Source organism: Hypomesus transpacificus, chromosome 19 (assembly GCF_021917145.1).
Source record: "Hypomesus transpacificus isolate Combined female chromosome 19, fHypTra1, whole genome shotgun sequence".
Classification (NCBI taxonomy): domain Eukaryota; kingdom Metazoa; phylum Chordata; class Actinopteri; order Osmeriformes; family Osmeridae; genus Hypomesus; species Hypomesus transpacificus.
Window position 1 is genome coordinate 9,792,305 of NC_061078.1, and position 19,484 is coordinate 9,811,788.

A 19,484-nucleotide genomic window follows, 5' to 3' on the forward strand; every position below is an offset into this window, starting at 1 on the left:
TACTATATGTAGCTTAACATAAAGTAGTAATATCACAAACAAATTTAAAGGCATTTATAGTCAACAGAGAAGCTACTTTCTTCAAAAACAATCTGTGATATTGAGTAGTGGTCAAACCCTATTTATGTTTTGAATCACAACAATTGATCGGCAATGTTTCATCAACTAGCATTTTTATTTGCAAAATTCAACACTGTTACATGTACTGCAAGTGGATATAAATGTTTACAGTAACACAAAGAACATACATGGTATCCAACCAAAAAAAAATAAGAATAAATGTTACAAAACCAAAAATAGCTGGATGCACAAGTCCTCCTCAAAGGGGAATCAAGTGTAAATTCCCTCATAGGTTGTGCCTATGAAGGTAGGTGAGGCCATTTTGGCAGGTGGAAAGGCAGGGTTGCCAGGTATGCTTAGCCTAGGTGAGAATATCGTGTGCCTGCTGCTCCACCAGCATGGCCATGTTCTTCACATCTCCACACCAGAAGTCCAGCCTCTCTTTCATGCCCTTAATCTGAAACCACAAAGGGAAGGTTTAAGAGGATGATAAGTTACTTGACGGTTAATCATCAACACCGTGTCATTAAGACCACTGGTAAAATATGAAGGCATTTCCCTGCAGTTTTCAATTCCAATTTGTATTTGTACTGGTAAGGCACACGTTTAAAATGTACAGTTTACACAAATTGGACTGGGGAAAAAACCAATACCTGTTATAATGGAGTGTTAAATACTAAACATTAGCTGGGTCACTTGAATTTATAGGACATATTTTCCAAACATACTTATCTTTTAAAATAAAACATTGGACTTAAGAATCATCATGCACAAAAGACTAATGTTATGATTGACACCACCAACTCAAACTCAGTCTTGGGGTGGTGTGCACTTACCTGTTGCAGGTCCAGCACCCTTGGTTGCACCCAGGTCATCTGAACCTTCTGGTCCACCTCATCAATGTTGCCCTTGATCAAGCCCACTGACAGAGCCTTCATTACCAAGAGCTCAACCTATAATACAAAGCAGACATACAAAACATAGAACATACCATCACTACAAAGGCAATACAGCAAAATATGGCAGGTTCACCATAGGAAAATGTGTTTGTCAATCAATACAATGTATTATGTATATTTAGGATAACATACCATTGGATCTTTCCAAAACATTGACAAATGCTGATTACTACATTTAGAAAAATGTCCAGGTCACAATGGGCATTGACAGAACTATTTAGTAGTGCAGGGAAAAGATTAATGTCAGCCACTGTGTAATTGACTAGGAACAACATTGGCAACCACTTATATAGGTTAATGTTCTTCTACAGCCTGTTAGGTCAGCAATCAGGTCACCACTTTGAAATAGAATTGACAAATGCAGATGTGATTGACAGGTGAAATATGTGCTTAGCATCAAACTGACCTCGTTTACAGGGATTTTGGCACTCTGTGAGATCTCATGGAAGGTCAGCTGTCTGTGGTTAGCTGGGCGGGTGAAAGTCATCTACAAGTAAGGAGAGAATGGGGAAGATTATTTTGAGATACCAAAGTATTAAACATTCACTATGAAGAAAAATCACCTGGTTAGGATTACCCACCTCCATCACACAAAGGAGCTGAATCTTCTGCATTAGCTTAGCCTCATGTGTTGCCAGGTCAGGCTGCAACAAGACATTCATTTAGTTCTGTTTTTGATAAGGCTGCATACATCCACTGTACCTTTCATTTTATATAAATATTCATTAAAATAAAACTACAACAGAAAAGCTACAGAGCATGCCTTGTCTTTTCCAAAGACAATAGAATGCCCAAATGCATATTTTATTCTGTCACTAACCTGCTGGCCCCAGGCAGACTTGAAGGTCTGGAATTTCTCCACATTGCCCCCATTGAAGGCATACAGAGTGTCAATAAGCCATTGCTTGTCTGTGCTTCTTAAAGACTCAAGCACTGGATGCATGAGCTGCAGAAGAAATCATAGCCAATTGTGGAATAAAGGTAAAAAATAAGAACATGAATATAAATGTATTATGTATGTTAGTTGCAACAATTTATAACCGTGAAAAAATGTGTGTGCCCCAAAACACAGGCAATGTTTATTTACCAGCTCCCCGAAGTTGTAAACTCCTTCCCCCAAGAGTCCAGCCAAGCCCAATGTGAAAGCCCTTTCCTGCTTCTCTGTCTCTATAAAATGGGAACAATTATCAATCCTAACAACTATGACATAACTAATAACCGCAAAACAGAGTACAGTACAAAAGTCAGCACTATAGGAATATTCAAAAGCCTAATTAAGTCATTGTCAGTGTGATTCCCTGTGGGCTGGTTTTAGCAGCCTCTCACAGTACCTGCCAAGTCTTTGATGTCCACACAGCCCAAGTAGCGCAGAGCATCCTTGTAGTAGTTGGCGTGGTTCCCAACAATGCGATAGTATTTGCTGGACAGGTCATAGAAGCGTCCATGGACTGACGTTACTCCAGGCAAATTGTTTAACATCTCATCAACTTCCTCAATGATTTTCTGTCGGGAGGAAGTTTTAAGTCATGGAGGTTTATCAGCTTTGCAGACATCAGTCCTTTGAAAGTGTCTAGTTAATAGTATCTAATGCCATGTACACATAGGTCTCAGTCTTACCTTTGTTGCTGGAAGGTCACTGATCTCTAGCTTTAGAGTGCCAATAGAAGTCTTACACAGAATGACTGCCTCATCACTGCTTTTCACCTGTAATATTATAGTTGAGTGTGTATTGTAAACACACTGTCTTATTTCCTAAAAGATTTTAAAATCTTATTAGAATATTGACAAATTCTGGTTAACCTTTTCCTTGGTTTTCTCAAGGAAAGTGATGGCTTCTTTTGGATCTGAAAATGTAGTTAATTACACAGAATGCTGAATTGTACTTCAAAATAGTACTCACAATAATTTAAAAGTGAAAAACCCATGGCATCAGAGTATAAAGTATATGAGCAGATTAAAAATAAGGACCAAGCATTTACCTGTCATACGTCTAGTAACATACAGGATTATCTCCACCAGGGACAATGGGTTGATTCTGGTAGAAAGAAGTCAGGTGGTTGGGATACATGAATGCAGCAAAACAGTCATGCAAGAACAATATGCTTTTAATAGTTAACAGACATCCTTACCTGTGTTCAAAGTCACTGAGGAAATTTTCGTAAAGCTGCAAAATTACAATGAAACGTTAGCTAGTGATGTAGTTATAGCAAGACAGATTAACTCGTCAATAAATATCTTACAGTACCTGTATGAGTCCATCCCCTGTGGCAAAGCAAGGATCCTTTACAAAGTCTGTCATCTTCAGTGTCAACTGATGCCACAGCCTACCAGGTGGTAAGACCAAAACAGAGTGTGAGCCCCATTAGCTCATCACATACATCAATAAAAAAGTAAGCTAACAGGATTACTTTTTAAATCATTTTTAAATCATGGGTCCACAGCATTCTGCGAGTCTAAATTTGCATCTGACTGCTATTAACCCATAGAACTAGCTGAATACATATCTTTGAATGTACCAAGCTAACGTTAACTCAGAAAACATGACTAACACACACGGTTAACTTATAATAACTGCATTGTAACCGTCCGCTTAAAGGAATAATTAATTACCTACTGTAGCTTATAGTAACCACAATGCAATGTCAACTAAATCGACTACAGTAAGCTAGCTAGACACTAGTCTTGCCTAGATAGAATATAACGTTAGTCTACAGACTGATTGCAAGGTTGCTAGAGATAGCACTACTGATGTACAGTTTATTTTCATTTAAAACCTGTTGAGAAACTCTTCCAACAACACAAGACACATAAAATGGCTTTATTGGAGGTTATGCTAGTCAAATAATAGATTTCTGGCTAGCTAGCTAGTTAACCAAATCCATCCATGACTCAGCGGATGAATGACATGGAAAGCTAACGAGACTGCTAACGTTAAAGCTAGCTTGCTAACCAATGTGTTAGAAGTCTTTACTTTTTGTTGTATAACTCCTCCAATGTATGCCATTCTGCCGCCATCTCTGGAGTTGAGCTGTTGCTCTGTTGTTGTTTGAGGTACCCGGTGACATCTTTCATTGTTGCGGTCTGTGTGATTTTCTATTCAGATTTAGATTTTGAGAGTTGAGCCAACTAGCTTTAGCTGTTATCTGTAGCCAAGCGCTTCTAATAAAGACTGCCTGGAAGCAAAGGATCATGGGAGTTGACCTGGACGGAAATAGTTACTAGGTACTGTCGTAATACCGTAAATTCTATAACAAACAATCACACAATAGTATTAAGTTGAAACGTTGACGTTCTGTTGAGTTACACAAGGACATACATATGAAATATGAAGGTAGTTATATTTACATAGAATAATGGGCTCGGGATCTAGGCCAGTATAACGTGTTGCAATAGCTTTATTATCTGTTGGAATTAGTCATCAGCTTGAACTCAATTCGGATCTGTCCCACATTTACAAGTTTGCGTTACATTTAGATGTTGTCGTCATGACGTTAAAGGAAGATAACAAACAAGGGAACCATCCAGCCACCCTTGCAACTTAATTTCCCCTTAATTTCAGCAAATATATTGGGGCATGGCTGAGTGAATTTACGACAGAAAACATTTACATTTGTTTTGCCCTGGAATGCAAAGCTTTTAGACCAATTGCTTTCATGTAAAACAAACACGCGGTGCCATCCACCAGCTGAATATTGTATGTTCTGCAATGACTTATTTATTGACCTCGACATTGATTCTGAAATGCAGGTTGTGTTTATATCATAATATTAGGTCAAAAAGAATGATCGCACTAAAAGGTGAGCTACTTTGCAGAATAAAAAATGTGCTTTCTTAAAAAAATTAAAACGTCTAATGTCGAAAGCAATATTGAGGATAGGCCTATTATGTGAATGTAACACTTCTTTTGTTTTTCACAGACCAACAGAAAAGATACATTTGTTTGGCTCAAAAGAATATAGGCCAGACAACGAGACTCACAGGATTTCAAACCGTAGGCCTACTGTCTGGGTAAATGCAGAAAGAGAAGTCATAGTGAAGTCCATCCAGTTAATATTTTCACTCTAAATTCCAGTCTAGAATCTGGAAATATTGTGCAGGCCTGTCAGCACTGGATTACACTTTTGCATTCAAACAACAAAAGGGATTACATTGTAAACTGGTGTACCCTTCTGCCTACGATAGTGGTCCAGAAGCTGAGTAGCATTTGAATAACATCAAATCTAAACAAAATAATAGACTCATCTTCTGCAGTTACTTAGCCAACTCTATCCTACAGGACCTACTGCCTCAGGTGGATTGGGGTCCGTAGGGTGTTCTCCAGAGGTGGTGGCGCAAGTTCCAAACAGCAAACCCTTGAGGACATTGCCAAGTGCATCAAAGAGAGAGAATACAAAAGGATTGTGGTGATGGCTGGAGCAGGGATCAGCACTCCTAGTGGCATTCCAGACTTTAGGTGAAGAGTTTTAGAGATGAGATTGATCTGATGACTGCTGTGTCTGTGGTTATAAACAAATAGTTTACAAATATCCCTACAAATGTATGTTCCACAGGAACATTTGTTGTTTTTCTCTTTCTGTTGACAGATCCCCAGGCAGTGGTCTCTATGAAAATCTCCAACAGTATGACCTGCCTTATGCCGAAGCCATATTTGAAATAAATTATTTCCACCACAAACCTGAACCTTTCTTTGCCCTAGCTAAAGAGCTGTACCCAGGGAATTACCAGCCAAATTTGACTCATTACTTTGTACGTCTTCTTCATGATAAGGGCCTGCTTCTCAGGATGTACACCCAAAATATAGATGGTTTGGAGCGATGTGAGTAGATGGACTATACTTATAAATCTGACACTTTACACTTACAAAAAAAGATTGTCAATAGAATAAGAGTTTGATTTGTATCTCTCACTATCGTTCATTCACTCTCTTTCTTGTCTCCCCCCCCCCCCCCCCCCCCCCCCCTTCTCTTGTTATGACTTAGTGGCAGGCATTCCTCCTGAGATGCTGGTGGAGGCACATGGCACGTTTGCCTCGGCTACTTGCACTGTTTGTCGCAGAGTGTATAAGGGAGAAGACCTGCGTGTGAGTTGCTTACACTTTTATGCACATTTAGCCATGAGCAGTTCTGGGTATGATTATGAGCTGTTCACTATAAATACAATTTGTAAATACAAAATCCCATTTTGTTCCCACTTTTAATCATGTAAGATAAAATACGTGTTTTAGAGTTTGACAGTCTTCACATGACATGTTATGATGACAAAATACGTTCTCTGTCTCTCTGTTTTTCAAAATCTCTTAGCCCGACATCATGGAAGGTAATATTCCTCAGTGCCCAACCTGTAAAGGAATGGTGAAACCGGACATAGTCTTCTTTGGAGAAGAACTACCCCTGAACTTTTTCAAGTACCTCAAAGACTTCCCACTGGCAGATCTCCTTATCATCATGGGAACTTCATTGGAGGTGAAAAGCTGACTCCCTTCAACTCTTGAAAAGGGGGCATTAGTCAAAAATCTATTATACGTAATACATATGTATGGGCTGTCAGTCAAACCCAAAAAGTAAATCATTTAAATTCAGTCAACAAAATATACTACTTTAATATGTTAATGTGACCTTGAGTGATTGTTGTTTTGACTTGGTCCTGCAGGTGGAGCCCTTTGCCAGTCTGGCGGGTGCCGTACGCAGGTCTGTTCCCCGTCTTCTTATCAACAGGGACCTGGTGGGGCCTTTTGCCTGGGGGACCTCTTGGCCCAATGACGTGGTCCATCTTAGTGATGTGGTCAGTGGGGTACGTGCCCTGTCAGATGCCCTGGGATGGACAGTGGAGCTGGAAACTCTAATCACTGCAGAGTCTGAAAAGGTGGGTCTTAAATAACCATACTGGCACTTAGGGAACATGTATGCATGTACACACATACTGTACACAGACAACTTTGTGTTCAGAGGCCTTGAATTTCAAGTGATTACATAATATTCCATTTGCAGGCTACAAAGAGCAGGGAGGAATGACAGGGGATTCATTAATCTCCCATCCAAAACTTGATTTATGCTTTGATCAACAGAAAATAATCTGGGTCTTTGAAACACTCATGAAACACATTGTCACATTGAATTTAGGAGGTCTTTGTTAAGCATCCGTGTTACTGTTCCATGCTACCAAGGAACTTTTAAAGTCATATTTATATATGCAAATAAGTTAAATGCTTTTATTTCATAATAATTCTATCTGTGTTGTATCACTTCTCTTTTATCAATGTGCTGCCACTGACCCATGAAGTGACATGGAAAGGTAAAAGGTACTATTTATTAGTCCAGAGTGAAATGTGTAAATAAGATTGTCATTTCTTTCTGTCTGGTGTCAGACATTAAAATATGGAAACTGTTCATGAGCATGTACTTGCCTTTCACCAACAGAGGGAGTCAAAGTAGCTTAAGTTCATTTAAGTCGCTTTAAATCAATATCTTTACAGTTGCGAAGAACTTTTAAGCCTGTTACATACATCCTCTACAAAAAATTAAGACAGTCCAAAAACCCTCCATCACGTCTGCAGTCTTCAGATATATATAGAGTTAAAATGATCACATTTTAACCGGATAGTTGGAGAGTTCATGATGGCATTTTGAAAGTAATCTCACAAAGGCTCTGAGTCTCTCAACAGATAATTGGGGTTTATGTACAATTAGCATGCTGATTAATATCACTAAAGGTGGCTACCCTCTTTGTATGAAAGAGGACTAAATGTTTAAATTACTCTGGATATTTGACATTTGGTAAAACCCAGTAGATCATGATATGGATTTTGGATGCATTTTGCAACTAACATAATTAGTCCAACAAGGAAATGCTCATAACATAACTAATGCATAGTTATGTTGTAGCAACCTAGTGTAGCACTTTGTTATAACTGCATTGTAGTTATGTAGGAATATGTGCTTTAGACTTATCAAGCAGGTTGGTTCCCTTCCTTCCAAATCCAACAAATGATGCACTTGTTTTGATGTTCCTGTACCATTTACAAAGAGTCACATCAGTGTTGTACTTTCATTATAGAAAAGGATTGGTCCTTAGCTAACCTAATAGTATTGATTGTCTCACACAAGGGCCATTTATTCTATTGATACATTTTTATCAATAGATTCAAGGCCCTTTATCACAATATTCTAAATTATTGTAATATTGTACTGTATTAGTAAATTAAAGTAATTAAAACACACAAATTGGAGCAATACAAAGCAACAGGCTAGTGGAATGTAATGTATGAAAACATCTAAATACATAACAGTGTGAAAGGTAATTGGTAATTGACAAAAAAAAGAAACAGTCTTGTATAGTTGAAACATGGCAACATTTACATTCAGCAGTTCAACAGAAGACCAATGGAAATATATTATTTGTGAGACAGTCAGGGAGCTATGTATTATAATAATGCATTCCTCATGTAGAAGTTCTAGAAACCCCAAGGTTAAATTATTTGAATGCTAAGCATTTTAAGCTTTGTTTGGAAAATACATTTTTTCGCTTGGCAACATACCCAAGGACTGTTAAGAATGAAAGTTAGAAAGGCACAAGTTTAAGTATCAGAAAGATGCTCTTTATTGGAAAGCTTCCACTTAAAACGCGGATATGGCATAACAACAGTAGGCACTGTCAATGACCAAACATACATACTGCTGTATCAGGCAGAAACATTGGCTTTGGTAAAATGGCAATAATAATAAAAACAAAGTGAAATAATAAAACAAATACATTTAGAGAGATTGTTTTTTGAGGTTAGTAATAAAGTAATGTGTATTCATACTGTAGGCTTATATGCTTTTTACAATGTTACTTATGTTTAAACATCATGAGTACTTAAGATTAAGATGTAGTCATGAAACGCTAGAATATAACTGTTAAATTCTTGAAAGCATTAAGACCTCTTTTTTATATGATTTTTTAAAAATATTCTTATTCATGCAATGCCCCAAACAATTAAAGGATAGGTTCTGAATTCAACTACATAAAAAATATATGTAAGTCAATATATCACTCCTGTGGAGTGACAGGACATTTGGAAGGACAAAGTTCTAGGATTTTCAGGACAAAGTTCAATTTCAAAGGTGCTCTAACTTTTCATTTTATCATGTTGAGGCTGCTCCAGGTATACTAATATAAAGGTATAAAAATAAACAAAAAGGCTTGTCTGCACCTTTTTATAGCATGATGATAGCATATCAGGGCCTATCCTTCAAAGTGTTGGCATTACAATCACACATTGATGTGATCATATACATTATCTGATCATAGTGCTATCCATTACACTGACAATGTTTTAAGGGCCTTGCTAGTCTCCAAGCAGCTGCTTTTTTAACCTAATGGTCTTAGTCCTAGACCTACATAGTCTCACTTGTCAGAAATTGAGAGTCCTGCACAGGGTGACCTATGACTCACCATGATTAGGTAGATTCTCCACTCAGGTCACACACTTCATTTTCAGAAGGCGCTTATATGCATGGGATATCATACGTAAAAAAAGACACTACATAAACATTGTTCATGGTTTGATGAAAACCAAGAAATGTGCAGAACTAGAGATTGACACCACTGTGTGACACATTGTCTTTGAAGAGGGGTTGTCTAATGCCAGAAACAGCTGTGAAAGAACTTTTTGAAAAACTTTCGGAACTCTGTATTGAAGACGGTGTAGATGATGGGGTTGAGTGCACTGTTGACGTAACCCAGCCAGGTGACGGTGCTCATCAGACCGTCCGGGATATCACATGACTTGCAAAGGGCACGGGTGGTGTGCACTACAAAAAATGGCGTCCAGCAGAATAGAAAGCAACCTGAAAGGAATAAAAGTAGAAATTAAAGGGAGGCTTTGGAGCCTTGTTCTTACAGCATGTTTGTAAGGTATGAAAAGTGAAGGTAGGTGGGAGGAATGCATATATATTTACATATATATTTAAACAAAGCAATTAAAGAGATGTTTTGATATGGGCAGTTAATGTCCACCTAATCCAACAGGTAAGCTATTGAAACAAACAGTCTGAGGGGAGCAAAACCCATCAAACAAGCCTGGAGTAGGCCATTTCATTAAACCTTTTAGCTGAATATATTAAATGACTGTAAGGACATGAAATGTCAGATTAGCCTAAGCAGTATAAATGTGTTTATATTTGCCTTTTACTGCTCAGGGAGAAAGAAAAAAAAACATTAGGAACTAAACTGACATTTTATCAGAGACAATATTATATAAGAAAGGGAATTACACGTGGGGGGGGGGGGGGGGGGTCACAATGACTGAAGGGTCACAATTATCCGAAGATAACACAAGGGTTAAGAGGGCGCAATGACAGGAAATTAGTATTTACACTGACCCACTGTATTAAATTTACCATGTTCTCTCCCTAGCAAAGAACAACCTGAAACAGGAAAATAACAATACAATTGATAAGATAACCATGAATATTCAGTCAGGCAATGAAGTTGCAATGCAAGCTAGGTTTGCCCCTACTATACCCTCTTCCAGCACCTGTGCACTCTGATACTTTGCTATATGCCACAAGCCAATTTTTTGTTGAGTGGCTTGGTGTCCTTAATTAATCCAGGTCATGTTAACACTGAAACAAAAATGGGCATTTACATGGGAATTTGAAACAAAGTCCTAAACTATAGCCCAATATATTAACATTTTGGGGCATAAGAGGAACAAATACGTATAATCTTAATATTTTACCTATATTATTTATACATATATATTTTATAAAAAAATTCATTTAATTCAATGTGCCAAACATTCAAAGACCTGTTTTAATCTTCAATGACTACAGTTGACATGAAAAGGCTTGTCAAAGGTACAATAAGTAATGTTATGTAGGTTGTGTTTCAAACTAGAAACTGCATTCTGTGTTACCTGCTTATGCTAATGACTTTGGACAGCCTAAACTGCTTCCTGCTGTCACCTACATTATCTGCTGACAACCCAATTCGTAAAACATTTGTTAGTAAATCTACTGTGGCAACCAATGCATGAGCATCTGTGAAAACTGTTTGTTAAATTCAGGTTTGTCCCCATTAACCCACAAATCTACTTTGGATAATGAGTATAAACCCAAAACAGAGATGTGTTTAGTCAGTATACACGGTATGCACGTGCAAGAAATGTTGCGGCTAAAACTTAAGAGACACTGTGTTACATAATAATTGGATTGAAGGCTTTAACCTATACTTAGTCGGTCAGAAATGGTCAACCAAAAGCACTTTCATCCTAGGACTTGGACCACTGGTTGGTTTGCTCAATACAGCCTTCCATGACCAAAGACCTTTGGCATCGGTGGCTACAATGTAGGCTACTGATCTGTCAAAATTTCAGATATGATAGCATTAATGTCAAAGTATAAAATCAGCTAACCCATCTAGGGTGACATTTTACCTTTGTGGTGAAAATATAGACCACATTAAGTTCAATCTATAGACTTGTGTCTTGTACGGGGTGTGCAGGGGAGACCTGGAGCAAAATGACCAAAAAATGACTTTCTGTCAAAAAACGTATTCCTGTCCGAGGAAGCTGTAGGCTATCATCCGGTTTTTATGTGTCTAGTCTACAGCTGCTTTTGTCTGGATCAGACAATCATAACATGCAAATACAGATACCTTTATGTCTCTGGTAACAGAAAAGGTAGGCCTATGTCTTTGTGAAACTTTAACTTTGTAACCAAAGTAACACAATTATGGCAAAAGTGTTTGCAGTTTGTTGCATAATCAGTTAAATTACATTTCTGTGATTAAAGGCAATACCATCCCATAGTATTGTTTCGTATGTCTATTTGTGTTTGGCATGTTTAATATCCTTGTTAAGGCCTATGCTTGGAAACTAGACTATTAACATGATTAATTGATGGGTTATAAAATAAATAATTTCTTTTGCGAGAATACTTTTGACTTATTTACCTGTTACAAGCCCTTGATTAAAAGCGATCCCGTCTTTTTTACCAGTTTAAATAGCTTGACTGCTGACACAAATCCGTTATTGGCAGAATGTCATTTTTTGGCACAACAAGGGCAATATTTAAAATATCCTCCTATCAGAAAATGTAGGCTTCACAGAGACCCAGCGTGATTAACAAGAAGACAATATATTGTTGAGGAATAAAAGTTACTCAAATATCTTTGTTACACTCTTTTGATCCCTATAAATGTAGGCTACATTTAAATGTAGTCATTTAGCAGACGGTCTTATCCAGAGCGACTTACAGTAAGTACAGGGACATTCCCCCCGAGGCAAGTAGGGTGAAGTGCCCTGCCAAAGGACTCAACTTAATTTGGCACGGTGGGGAATCGATCCAGCAACCTTCTGGTTACAAGCCCGACTCCCTCACCGCTCAGCCATCTGACTCCCACATTATTATGTATATGACCACATAAATAATAATGCAATCTAACCATCCATAAATAGAAAAATGACTTCTGACCTTTGAATTATCCCACAAGCCTGACTCGGTAGTCTAATGTTCAAACTGGTGCCCACTGACAGGATTTGCGAAATGGCAAAAAGAAACATAAAACTAATCAAACATATTTTATAGTCAGATTTTACAATGTGGCAGAAATGGACCTATGAATAAACAATTGTAACCATTTGCATGCTAGTGAGATTTTCACATATTTATTTTCAGAGAATAAGAGAATGACTTAGACAAGTATCATGTTGCCAGAGTCAGATCCACTGAAAAGCCGCAAGTATTGTGGGAAGCAAGCCCTTTTTTTTCTTTATTCCAATGGAAGTAATTCCACTGGGAAAGATAAATCTGTATACCCGTGCACCACTTAAACATCTTTCATGAAAAATTCACCCCATCAGCCTGACACCAAGAAAATGACTCAAAGCTTCAAATTATTCATGAAAGATGTTGCTGTGGCCCAAAAATGTTGAATTCCACAAACGATGGAGAACTCCCTCTTGAGGTATATCAATGTGCACGATCCTATTCATTCTGTCCTCCAGGCTCTTGATTAGCGCAAGCATTTCCACCACAGTAGATCCAGAGGAGCAGAAGGATTGTATCACACTCATCATTTTTATTGCCTAGTCATTATATTGTAAGTAGAGAATCCATTCTCATTTCCAGTAAAAAGCTAAACTAGAGGCCTGCTCTGATTTAGGGCTGCCTATGAAAATCAGTCAGCTACGTAATATTTCAGTCAATCGTATTATTTCTACTTTAGCTATATTACATTTAGTCATTTAGCAGACGCTCTTATCCAGAGCGACTTACAGTAAGTACAGGGAGGCAAGTAGGGTGAAGTGCCTTGCCCAAGGACATGTCATTTGGCACGGCTGGGAATCAAACTGGCAACCTTCAGATTACTTGCCTGTTTCCCTAATCGCTCAGCCACCTGACTCCTATATTAGAATGGTCAAATAAAAACACAAAACTACTACTAGTAACATCCACATTCAGACAGATCCAGATGTTTCTGTAGGTGCACTGGCACACCAAAAGTAATATTACAGATGATGCCACAGACAACAAAACATCCCATTTGACCAAAGCAGAGCTCTCACTTCAGTCATAGTTATAACCAGGTCATTCTCAGATGCAACAAGTCAAAGCTCTCAGTGCCACTTACCCACCACAACAGGGAGCACCCTCATGGCCTTCCTCTCCCGGCTGTTAATCTTAGCTCTTGTTTTCCTCGGTGGCTGCTGGTTGTAAGAGGACAGGTCTGGGTAAGTTACACTCTCAATGGAACTCTTCCTGTACTGTGGAGGAAAGGGGCAGTCCGGCTGCTCACAGTCCTCTTCCTCCTCCAGGCCAGACTGGGCCAGGTCCCGTTCGATTATCCTGGGCAGGGGCATGGTCAGTGGGCCAGGGAGGGGGTCTACAGGGGGTAGAGTAGCGGCAGCATGCTGGAGTTTCCGGCAAGCCTGGATGCTGTTCCTCAGCTTGGCCTTGCGAGCCTCCTCCCAGCGCCGAAGACCCCGGAAAATTCCAAAGTAGAGGAGCAGCATGATGGGACAGGGGATGAAGAAGGAGCAGACGGAGGAGTACACCACATAGTTATCATCCTCCAGCTTGCATTCGCTGGTGTCGCGTGGGGGGATATCATTGGGATCATTGATGCCAAACATGACGGGTGATGCAACGGCAAGGGCCAGGAGCCATGTGGCAGACAGCAGGATCATCTGACGGTGGTCCACATGTTTGCGGTTGTAGTTTAAAGGAATGGAAACGGCAATGAACCTGCAGAACAAGAAGAGGAGAAGGATGTTTCAGAATAGAAAGGAGAGGGGACTTGGTTAGTTCAGGTCTCACTTTGTCTTCCCCTTTGTGAATGCTAGAGGACTGACATTTTGCTCTTGATCACCCCAGCACATTCACCTGATCAAAGTTACAGTACCAGGCTGGGTGGTTTGCTGTCATTTTATTGAGATCTATAATACTGCATCAGGGCCGCAAAAGAAGATCACCTCTTTGCATTAATCAGAAGAAACACAGAAATTAATCAATACAACAAAAAAATTATAAGACGTTGGGAATTACAATGTACTTTACTGGTTTATCTATTAACAATGCTTTGCACTATGCAACAGTTGTCTGCAGAAGTAAATTGTGCAATTAAATGGGTCACCACAGATTTTTTGGCCAAGTCTCCCATCAATCACAACTCAGATTTTTTAAACAGAAATTCTATGTTCAGTCTGATGAAATGTAAACAGGGTCAACATTGAAGACAAAAGCTCAATCAGGGTCTCCATGGGGAGTTTCCAGCATTCCCCTCTCAGAGATCTAATCTGGTACTCCTTTCTCCATCACTTTCACTGTCCTGCTTTTGCAGATTCTGACTTACTGGGGGGCTGAGGAGTGAATCTCATCAGTATGTTCAGCAGATGCACATCAAAGTGTGAAAGTAACTAATTCTACCACATTTTTGTTAAAAATTAAGAGCATGACAAACTGCATTATGTGTGTCATATACTATAGATTACATAATTATTTGAGTTAGCAGACATTTTTTATCCAAAGAGATGTTGAAAGGGATCCGAACTTATGACCTCTTGATCTAATCAAATGCTCTACAACTGAGCTAAACCCATCCCCACCCAGGTAAGGAGATTGGCGGCTTTGTGATTTTAATCATTGTGCATTTTAAGATAGTTAATTCCAGTAAAACTGTTTCATTTTATGACAACCAGCTAGTCACACAACAATTTTGCAGTGAGCTAGCAGATGTGCTGGTTGGACCCAGACTGACCTGTCAACGCTGATAGCGCAGAGGTTAAATATGGAAGCGGTGCACAGCATCACATCCATGGTCATCAGGCCGTCACACACCAGTATGTTTAAGGTCCACACTCCACCCTGGAACTGGATGCAGCACACACACACACACACACACATACACACACATACACACAGTTCGACACAATTAAATATGCAACAGTATTTAACAAATGTGTTTGTGTTTGTACTGTTTGTATGTGTGAGTGAACGTGCCATCAGCTATCAGCTAATTTACATCATGATGCTGACTTCTCAGACTGTCCTCAACCACCCAGTGAATGGGAGTCTGACATTGAAACAAGTAGCAACTCTAACACTATCAGCAGATTAACTATTGCACCTCAAGTAATAAGATAACGGTGTCCCAAATAAGGAGTACTTAAATTAGGGGTACTTAAATGGCATCTCTTGTACACCTCTAACAAAGTCATGTGATACAGTCAGAAATAGCTTTATATTTAGATATGTATATCAGATACATATTTTCCCCATGTGATTATGCTGGTGTTAATAATGTACCAACTATCTGATTCACACGAGTCTCCAAATGACGCATAGGGGATTCACATCTGTATAAAATGACTGACCTTTAGTAAAAATGGCAATTGGAAAATTTGACAGCTGAGAGAAAGGACAAGGGAATTACATAAAACGGGATGTTCTTTCTCTTTAGTTCTTTTTATGTGCTCGGTCTTATATTAAATTACCACGAATTATAGCCTCCTTAAAACTGTTAAAGTCAGACAAGCATAAGCCTTCAGACATTCAAGAGCAACTAGAACACAATTATTACGAATCAGTGCTGAAGCATGTTATCATTATCAACTTTATCCTACCCCATTGTTTGAAAAGTCAAACTTGACTCATTCTTTTTAAATCTTAGTAGGACAAGGTTATTCGACATGCACACGCCCGCTTAAAGTAAAAAGCCTTGTCTAAAACCATATGTCCGTCACGTTGACTTACCTCTGCATACACAAAGAGGGGCAAAACCAGAACAGCCAGCAGTAGGTCCGCAAAAGCCAGACTGACAATGAAGTAGTTAGTTGTAGTTTTCAACGCTTTCTCCTTGTAAACACTAAGGCACACAAGCACATTTCCGCCAATGATAACAATGATCAGCAATATTCCGAATATTAGAGCAGGAAAGTTGTAGTCGGTGACAACCGGCTGTGTTGTATTGCCCAAATCGGTAAAGTTGTCAGACATGCTGCTTGTCGCCCCTCTCGCACCGTCCACCGATTGGCAAATTCCTTCTAGGACACCTAGTCCGTGCGAGAACGGCTGTGTCTACACAGGTTTTCATCTATGCATAACTTTCAATTGCCTTTCCACGTTGACTTGATATTGACTATGTATGATAAGCCCTACATCAGGTCCCGCCTTTGGAAACTTGGCAAGTGGCAACCCCTTGAAACGCTTCCACGATTGGTGCTTCCTCGAGATCAGCACCAAAAGCAATGGATAGTCCCCGTGAAACGCACACAGCGCTAGATGACACTCCAGCGTGTTTCAATGTAAGTTTCCATTTCAGAATTACACAGCCGTCCACAATAGCGTTGAAAAGATGAATAGCACATTACTGCTGTAGCCTATGTTCTTTGCCTTTCCTTCATAGCCTTTTAGCCTATCAGATCACAAGTATTGCGGGGTAGGTAGGTAGGCTACCTGAGCTGACTAATCAGAGCTTTAAATCCAGTGACTCAAAGCTGCTTAGGACTGTTGCCTGGCCTTATTCGTTTTTCAAACAAGTCGTTATTATAGCTAAGTATCCTCCGATTACATCTGAGCTCTGACAGTTCCAACGTAGGTTTGGCACTATGCGTTTTTATTGCTGCAGAAACTTTTAAATTAAAAATCAGACAGCGGTCAGACGTGGGATTTCATAAATAAACTAGAGAGGGTACACATTCTGGGGAAATTGTGAAGTGTGCTTGCGTCCGTTGCAGATGGGTGCGTTTTTTTAACTTAAATTGTACAAGTAATATGTTGGTAATTTAAATAAGTATGCATACTTTTTGTTTATGAAGATTACTTATATTAAAAAGTTTGCATTTGTTGCTGCTCATTTACACTTCAAAAATAATCAGAATAATGTATAATGAAACAGTGTTCTCTCTCTATATATTTTTTCTGTATCAGCCTCCTTCAATCCTGGTCATTGATCATAGTCCCTGGGTCTACTGTAGCCCTGAATGTTTTTAGATGTTTATCTGCTCCAAATTACTGGTTGTGAAAACAAAAGTTGGACGCAAGATAGACTACGACAGCTCTACAACTCCCCCCACCTGTAATGAAGACGTTAGGCTAGCACTGAGGTCTTTTCTGCCACATTGTAAATAAATCCACTCATAAAGAGGAAAGAAATAACCAATTTCATCATTTTCAATTAAACACATGTCAGACTACAGCACTAGCTACTCTAAGGAAGTGAACAGAGATTGGGAAAGTTGAATGGACTTAGAAAACACAAGAAACTCTTAACAAAAAACGTAACTTGTTTTTAACACTACAAAGAAAGCAGCAACATCATCATCAAGTTTGGACAGACCCTGGCTTTATGTCAACCGTTGTTGGATTCCAGCAAAGTCAAGCCCGTATCTACGATAATTGATGTCTCCAGGAGAGGGTTAGGCATGTGCACACACACATAAATATACACATACACACACACACACGCTTACACACACTCATCTGCCTGGTAAGTAGTAGATGTGTGCTCTGTGTTCATTCAAGACTGAAATAATTGGTTTGAGATAAGAACTTTCTGATTCCATGGAACCAGGACATGGCTGGATGGGGTTGTTAAATATGTGTGGGGGTTTTCGATGCATTTCTTGTATGCACCGGCCCACCATAGTAAATTACACTGGACACTAACTTGGGGAATAAAGCTGCTTCTGATTCTTAAGTGTGTGTTAATGTTGTGTCATTTGGCTTGTGGCTTAGCATTGCATAAAAAACTAGAGAAGGTACAATTTCTGGGGAAATTGTGAGGTGTGCTTGCATCAGATGGGTCATCAGAAAAAATGCTAAGTATACTAAATCTTAGCATACTTTGTAGGCCTTGAAGACTGATTAATCATCAGCAAACTTCAAGTTATTGAATCATTAGTTCATTTGAAGTGTGCTATTTTGGAAAAACTAATTTTGTACTAAGTATGTTTTAGTTGTAATTAAATTGTACTAAAGCACAATTTACATTTATTTATTTTTTACATTTAGTTATTTAGCAGACGCTCTTATCCAGGGGTGCGTTTCCCGAAAGCATCGTAAGCCTAAGTTGATCGTAGAGTCCATCGTACGATGGATCTTAGTTGTACGGGCCGTTTCCAGAAACCATCGTAGCTAAAGAGGCACTTGAAAATCGTCGTAGATCAACGAGAGCTCCAGACCAGTCGTAGATCGCTAAGTGCATCGTAGCACAGAGACTCAGTGGAGACACGCGTAGGCCGACCATGAAAACTACATTAAACTCATGCTGAAAGTTAATTCCGATGGAAAATAAGATTTTTTTGGTCCTCTTTTTACACCAGTTACGCTGGAACTGGGATATTTGAACCATACAAGTTTAACTGCCGAAAAAATATCAGAATCCGGTTTATCCTCAAGTAAATTTAGGTTACACAAAATAATTTGATTTAGTGGGTTTGGCGCATGCAATGAAGGTATTTAAAAAACAAATGTCAGTCTTATTCAAAATACTATAACATTGAAATATGGCTGTTGTAATGTGCAATAGAAACTAGAAATGCATTAACGTAACGCTTTTACGAGTACAATAACACAACAACAATCGAACATTGAAGATGTTTATTAGAATTATAGGGCTGGTAGCACGCCAAGCCCGGTGGATGAAGAGGCTGGTGGCAGAGCCGAGCCTGATGTTAGGAGATGGTGGCGCCCAGGAAATGGAAAGACTCCACAGGGTTGAAGTCACACAGGGTGAAGGGGCTGGGAGGGAGTGAAAACTCGTACGAAAATCATAAAAGCCATTGAAGATAGCCTAAGTCCTGCACTGCAGACTTGTCCCCTCTGATATGGGGAATTGGATGTGGTCTGAGATGTGGCAAAGTAATGCAGTTGTGACAGCCTGCACAGATCTTGACACTGAGGCCTTGGCGAGCCCATGTCCATCTCCAATAACCTCCAGAAAACTGCCAATGGCATAGAACCTTAACACTGCCAGTAGTTG

The 19,484-nt window shown here is 39.2% G+C and overlaps 3 protein-coding genes across 3 annotated transcripts; 1 reads left to right on the forward strand and 2 right to left on the reverse strand.

The window, feature by feature from the left end:
• Positions 1 to 156: 156 nt before the first annotated feature.
• On the reverse strand, positions 157 to 4,206 carry psmd13 (proteasome 26S subunit, non-ATPase 13). Its single transcript, XM_047041744.1, has 13 exons — positions 3,991 to 4,206; positions 3,265 to 3,343; positions 3,149 to 3,183; positions 2,999 to 3,054; positions 2,820 to 2,863; positions 2,637 to 2,723; positions 2,351 to 2,522; positions 2,107 to 2,186; positions 1,840 to 1,965; positions 1,601 to 1,663; positions 1,426 to 1,506; positions 897 to 1,013; positions 157 to 517 (listed from the first exon to the last, which is right to left on the reverse strand). Exons 1-13 carry the CDS (start codon positions 4,089 to 4,091, stop codon positions 422 to 424), a joined length of 1,137 nt encoding a protein of 378 aa, XP_046897700.1. The 5' UTR covers positions 4,092 to 4,206; the 3' UTR covers positions 157 to 421.
• Positions 4,207 to 4,501: 295 nt separating this feature from the next.
• On the forward strand, positions 4,502 to 7,405 carry sirt3 (sirtuin 3). The gene is made up of 8 exons (XM_047041745.1): positions 4,502 to 4,816; positions 4,937 to 5,027; positions 5,296 to 5,472; positions 5,603 to 5,835; positions 5,999 to 6,099; positions 6,320 to 6,481; positions 6,669 to 6,881; positions 7,007 to 7,405. Exons 1-8 carry the CDS (start codon positions 4,726 to 4,728, stop codon positions 7,028 to 7,030), a joined length of 1,092 nt encoding a protein of 363 aa, XP_046897701.1. The 5' UTR covers positions 4,502 to 4,725; the 3' UTR covers positions 7,031 to 7,405.
• Positions 7,406 to 13,390: 5,985 nt separating this feature from the next.
• Positions 13,391 to 16,530, reverse strand: LOC124481630 (D(4) dopamine receptor-like). The gene is made up of 3 exons (XM_047041747.1): positions 16,246 to 16,530; positions 15,261 to 15,360; positions 13,391 to 14,248 (listed from the first exon to the last, which is right to left on the reverse strand). Exons 1-3 carry the CDS (start codon positions 16,496 to 16,498, stop codon positions 13,621 to 13,623), a joined length of 981 nt encoding a protein of 326 aa, XP_046897703.1. The 5' UTR covers positions 16,499 to 16,530; the 3' UTR covers positions 13,391 to 13,620.
• Between the last annotated feature and the right edge of the window lie 2,954 nt (positions 16,531 to 19,484).

Coding starts and splice junctions, on each gene's coding strand:
- sirt3 (XM_047041745.1), top strand. CDS start 4,726: ATGACTTATTTATTGACCTCGACATTGATTCTGAAATGCAGGTTGTGT. Junction 4,817..4,936: donor AAGAATGATCGCACTAAAAG/GTGAGCTACTTT, acceptor TGTTTTTCACAG/ACCAACAGAAAAGATACATT. Junction 5,473..5,602: donor AGTGGCATTCCAGACTTTAG/GTGAAGAGTTTT, acceptor TTCTGTTGACAG/ATCCCCAGGCAGTGGTCTCT.
- psmd13 (XM_047041744.1), bottom strand. CDS start 4,091: ATGAAAGATGTCACCGGGTACCTCAAACAACAACAGAGCAACAGCTCA. Junction 2,523..2,636: donor GTGACCTTCCAGCAACAAAG/GTAAGACTGAGA, acceptor TCCTCCCGACAG/AAAATCATTGAGGAAGTTGA. Junction 2,187..2,350: donor GGACATCAAAGACTTGGCAG/GTACTGTGAGAG, acceptor CCCATTTTATAG/AGACAGAGAAGCAGGAAAGG.
- LOC124481630 (XM_047041747.1), bottom strand. CDS start 16,498: ATGTCTGACAACTTTACCGATTTGGGCAATACAACACAGCCGGTTGTC. Junction 15,361..16,245: donor GTATGCAGAGGTAAGTCAAC/GTGACGGACATA, acceptor TCCAGGGTGGAG/TGTGGACCTTAAACATACTG. Junction 14,249..15,260: donor TGCGCTATCAGCGTTGACAG/GTCAGTCTGGGT, acceptor CTTGTTCTGCAG/GTTCATTGCCGTTTCCATTC.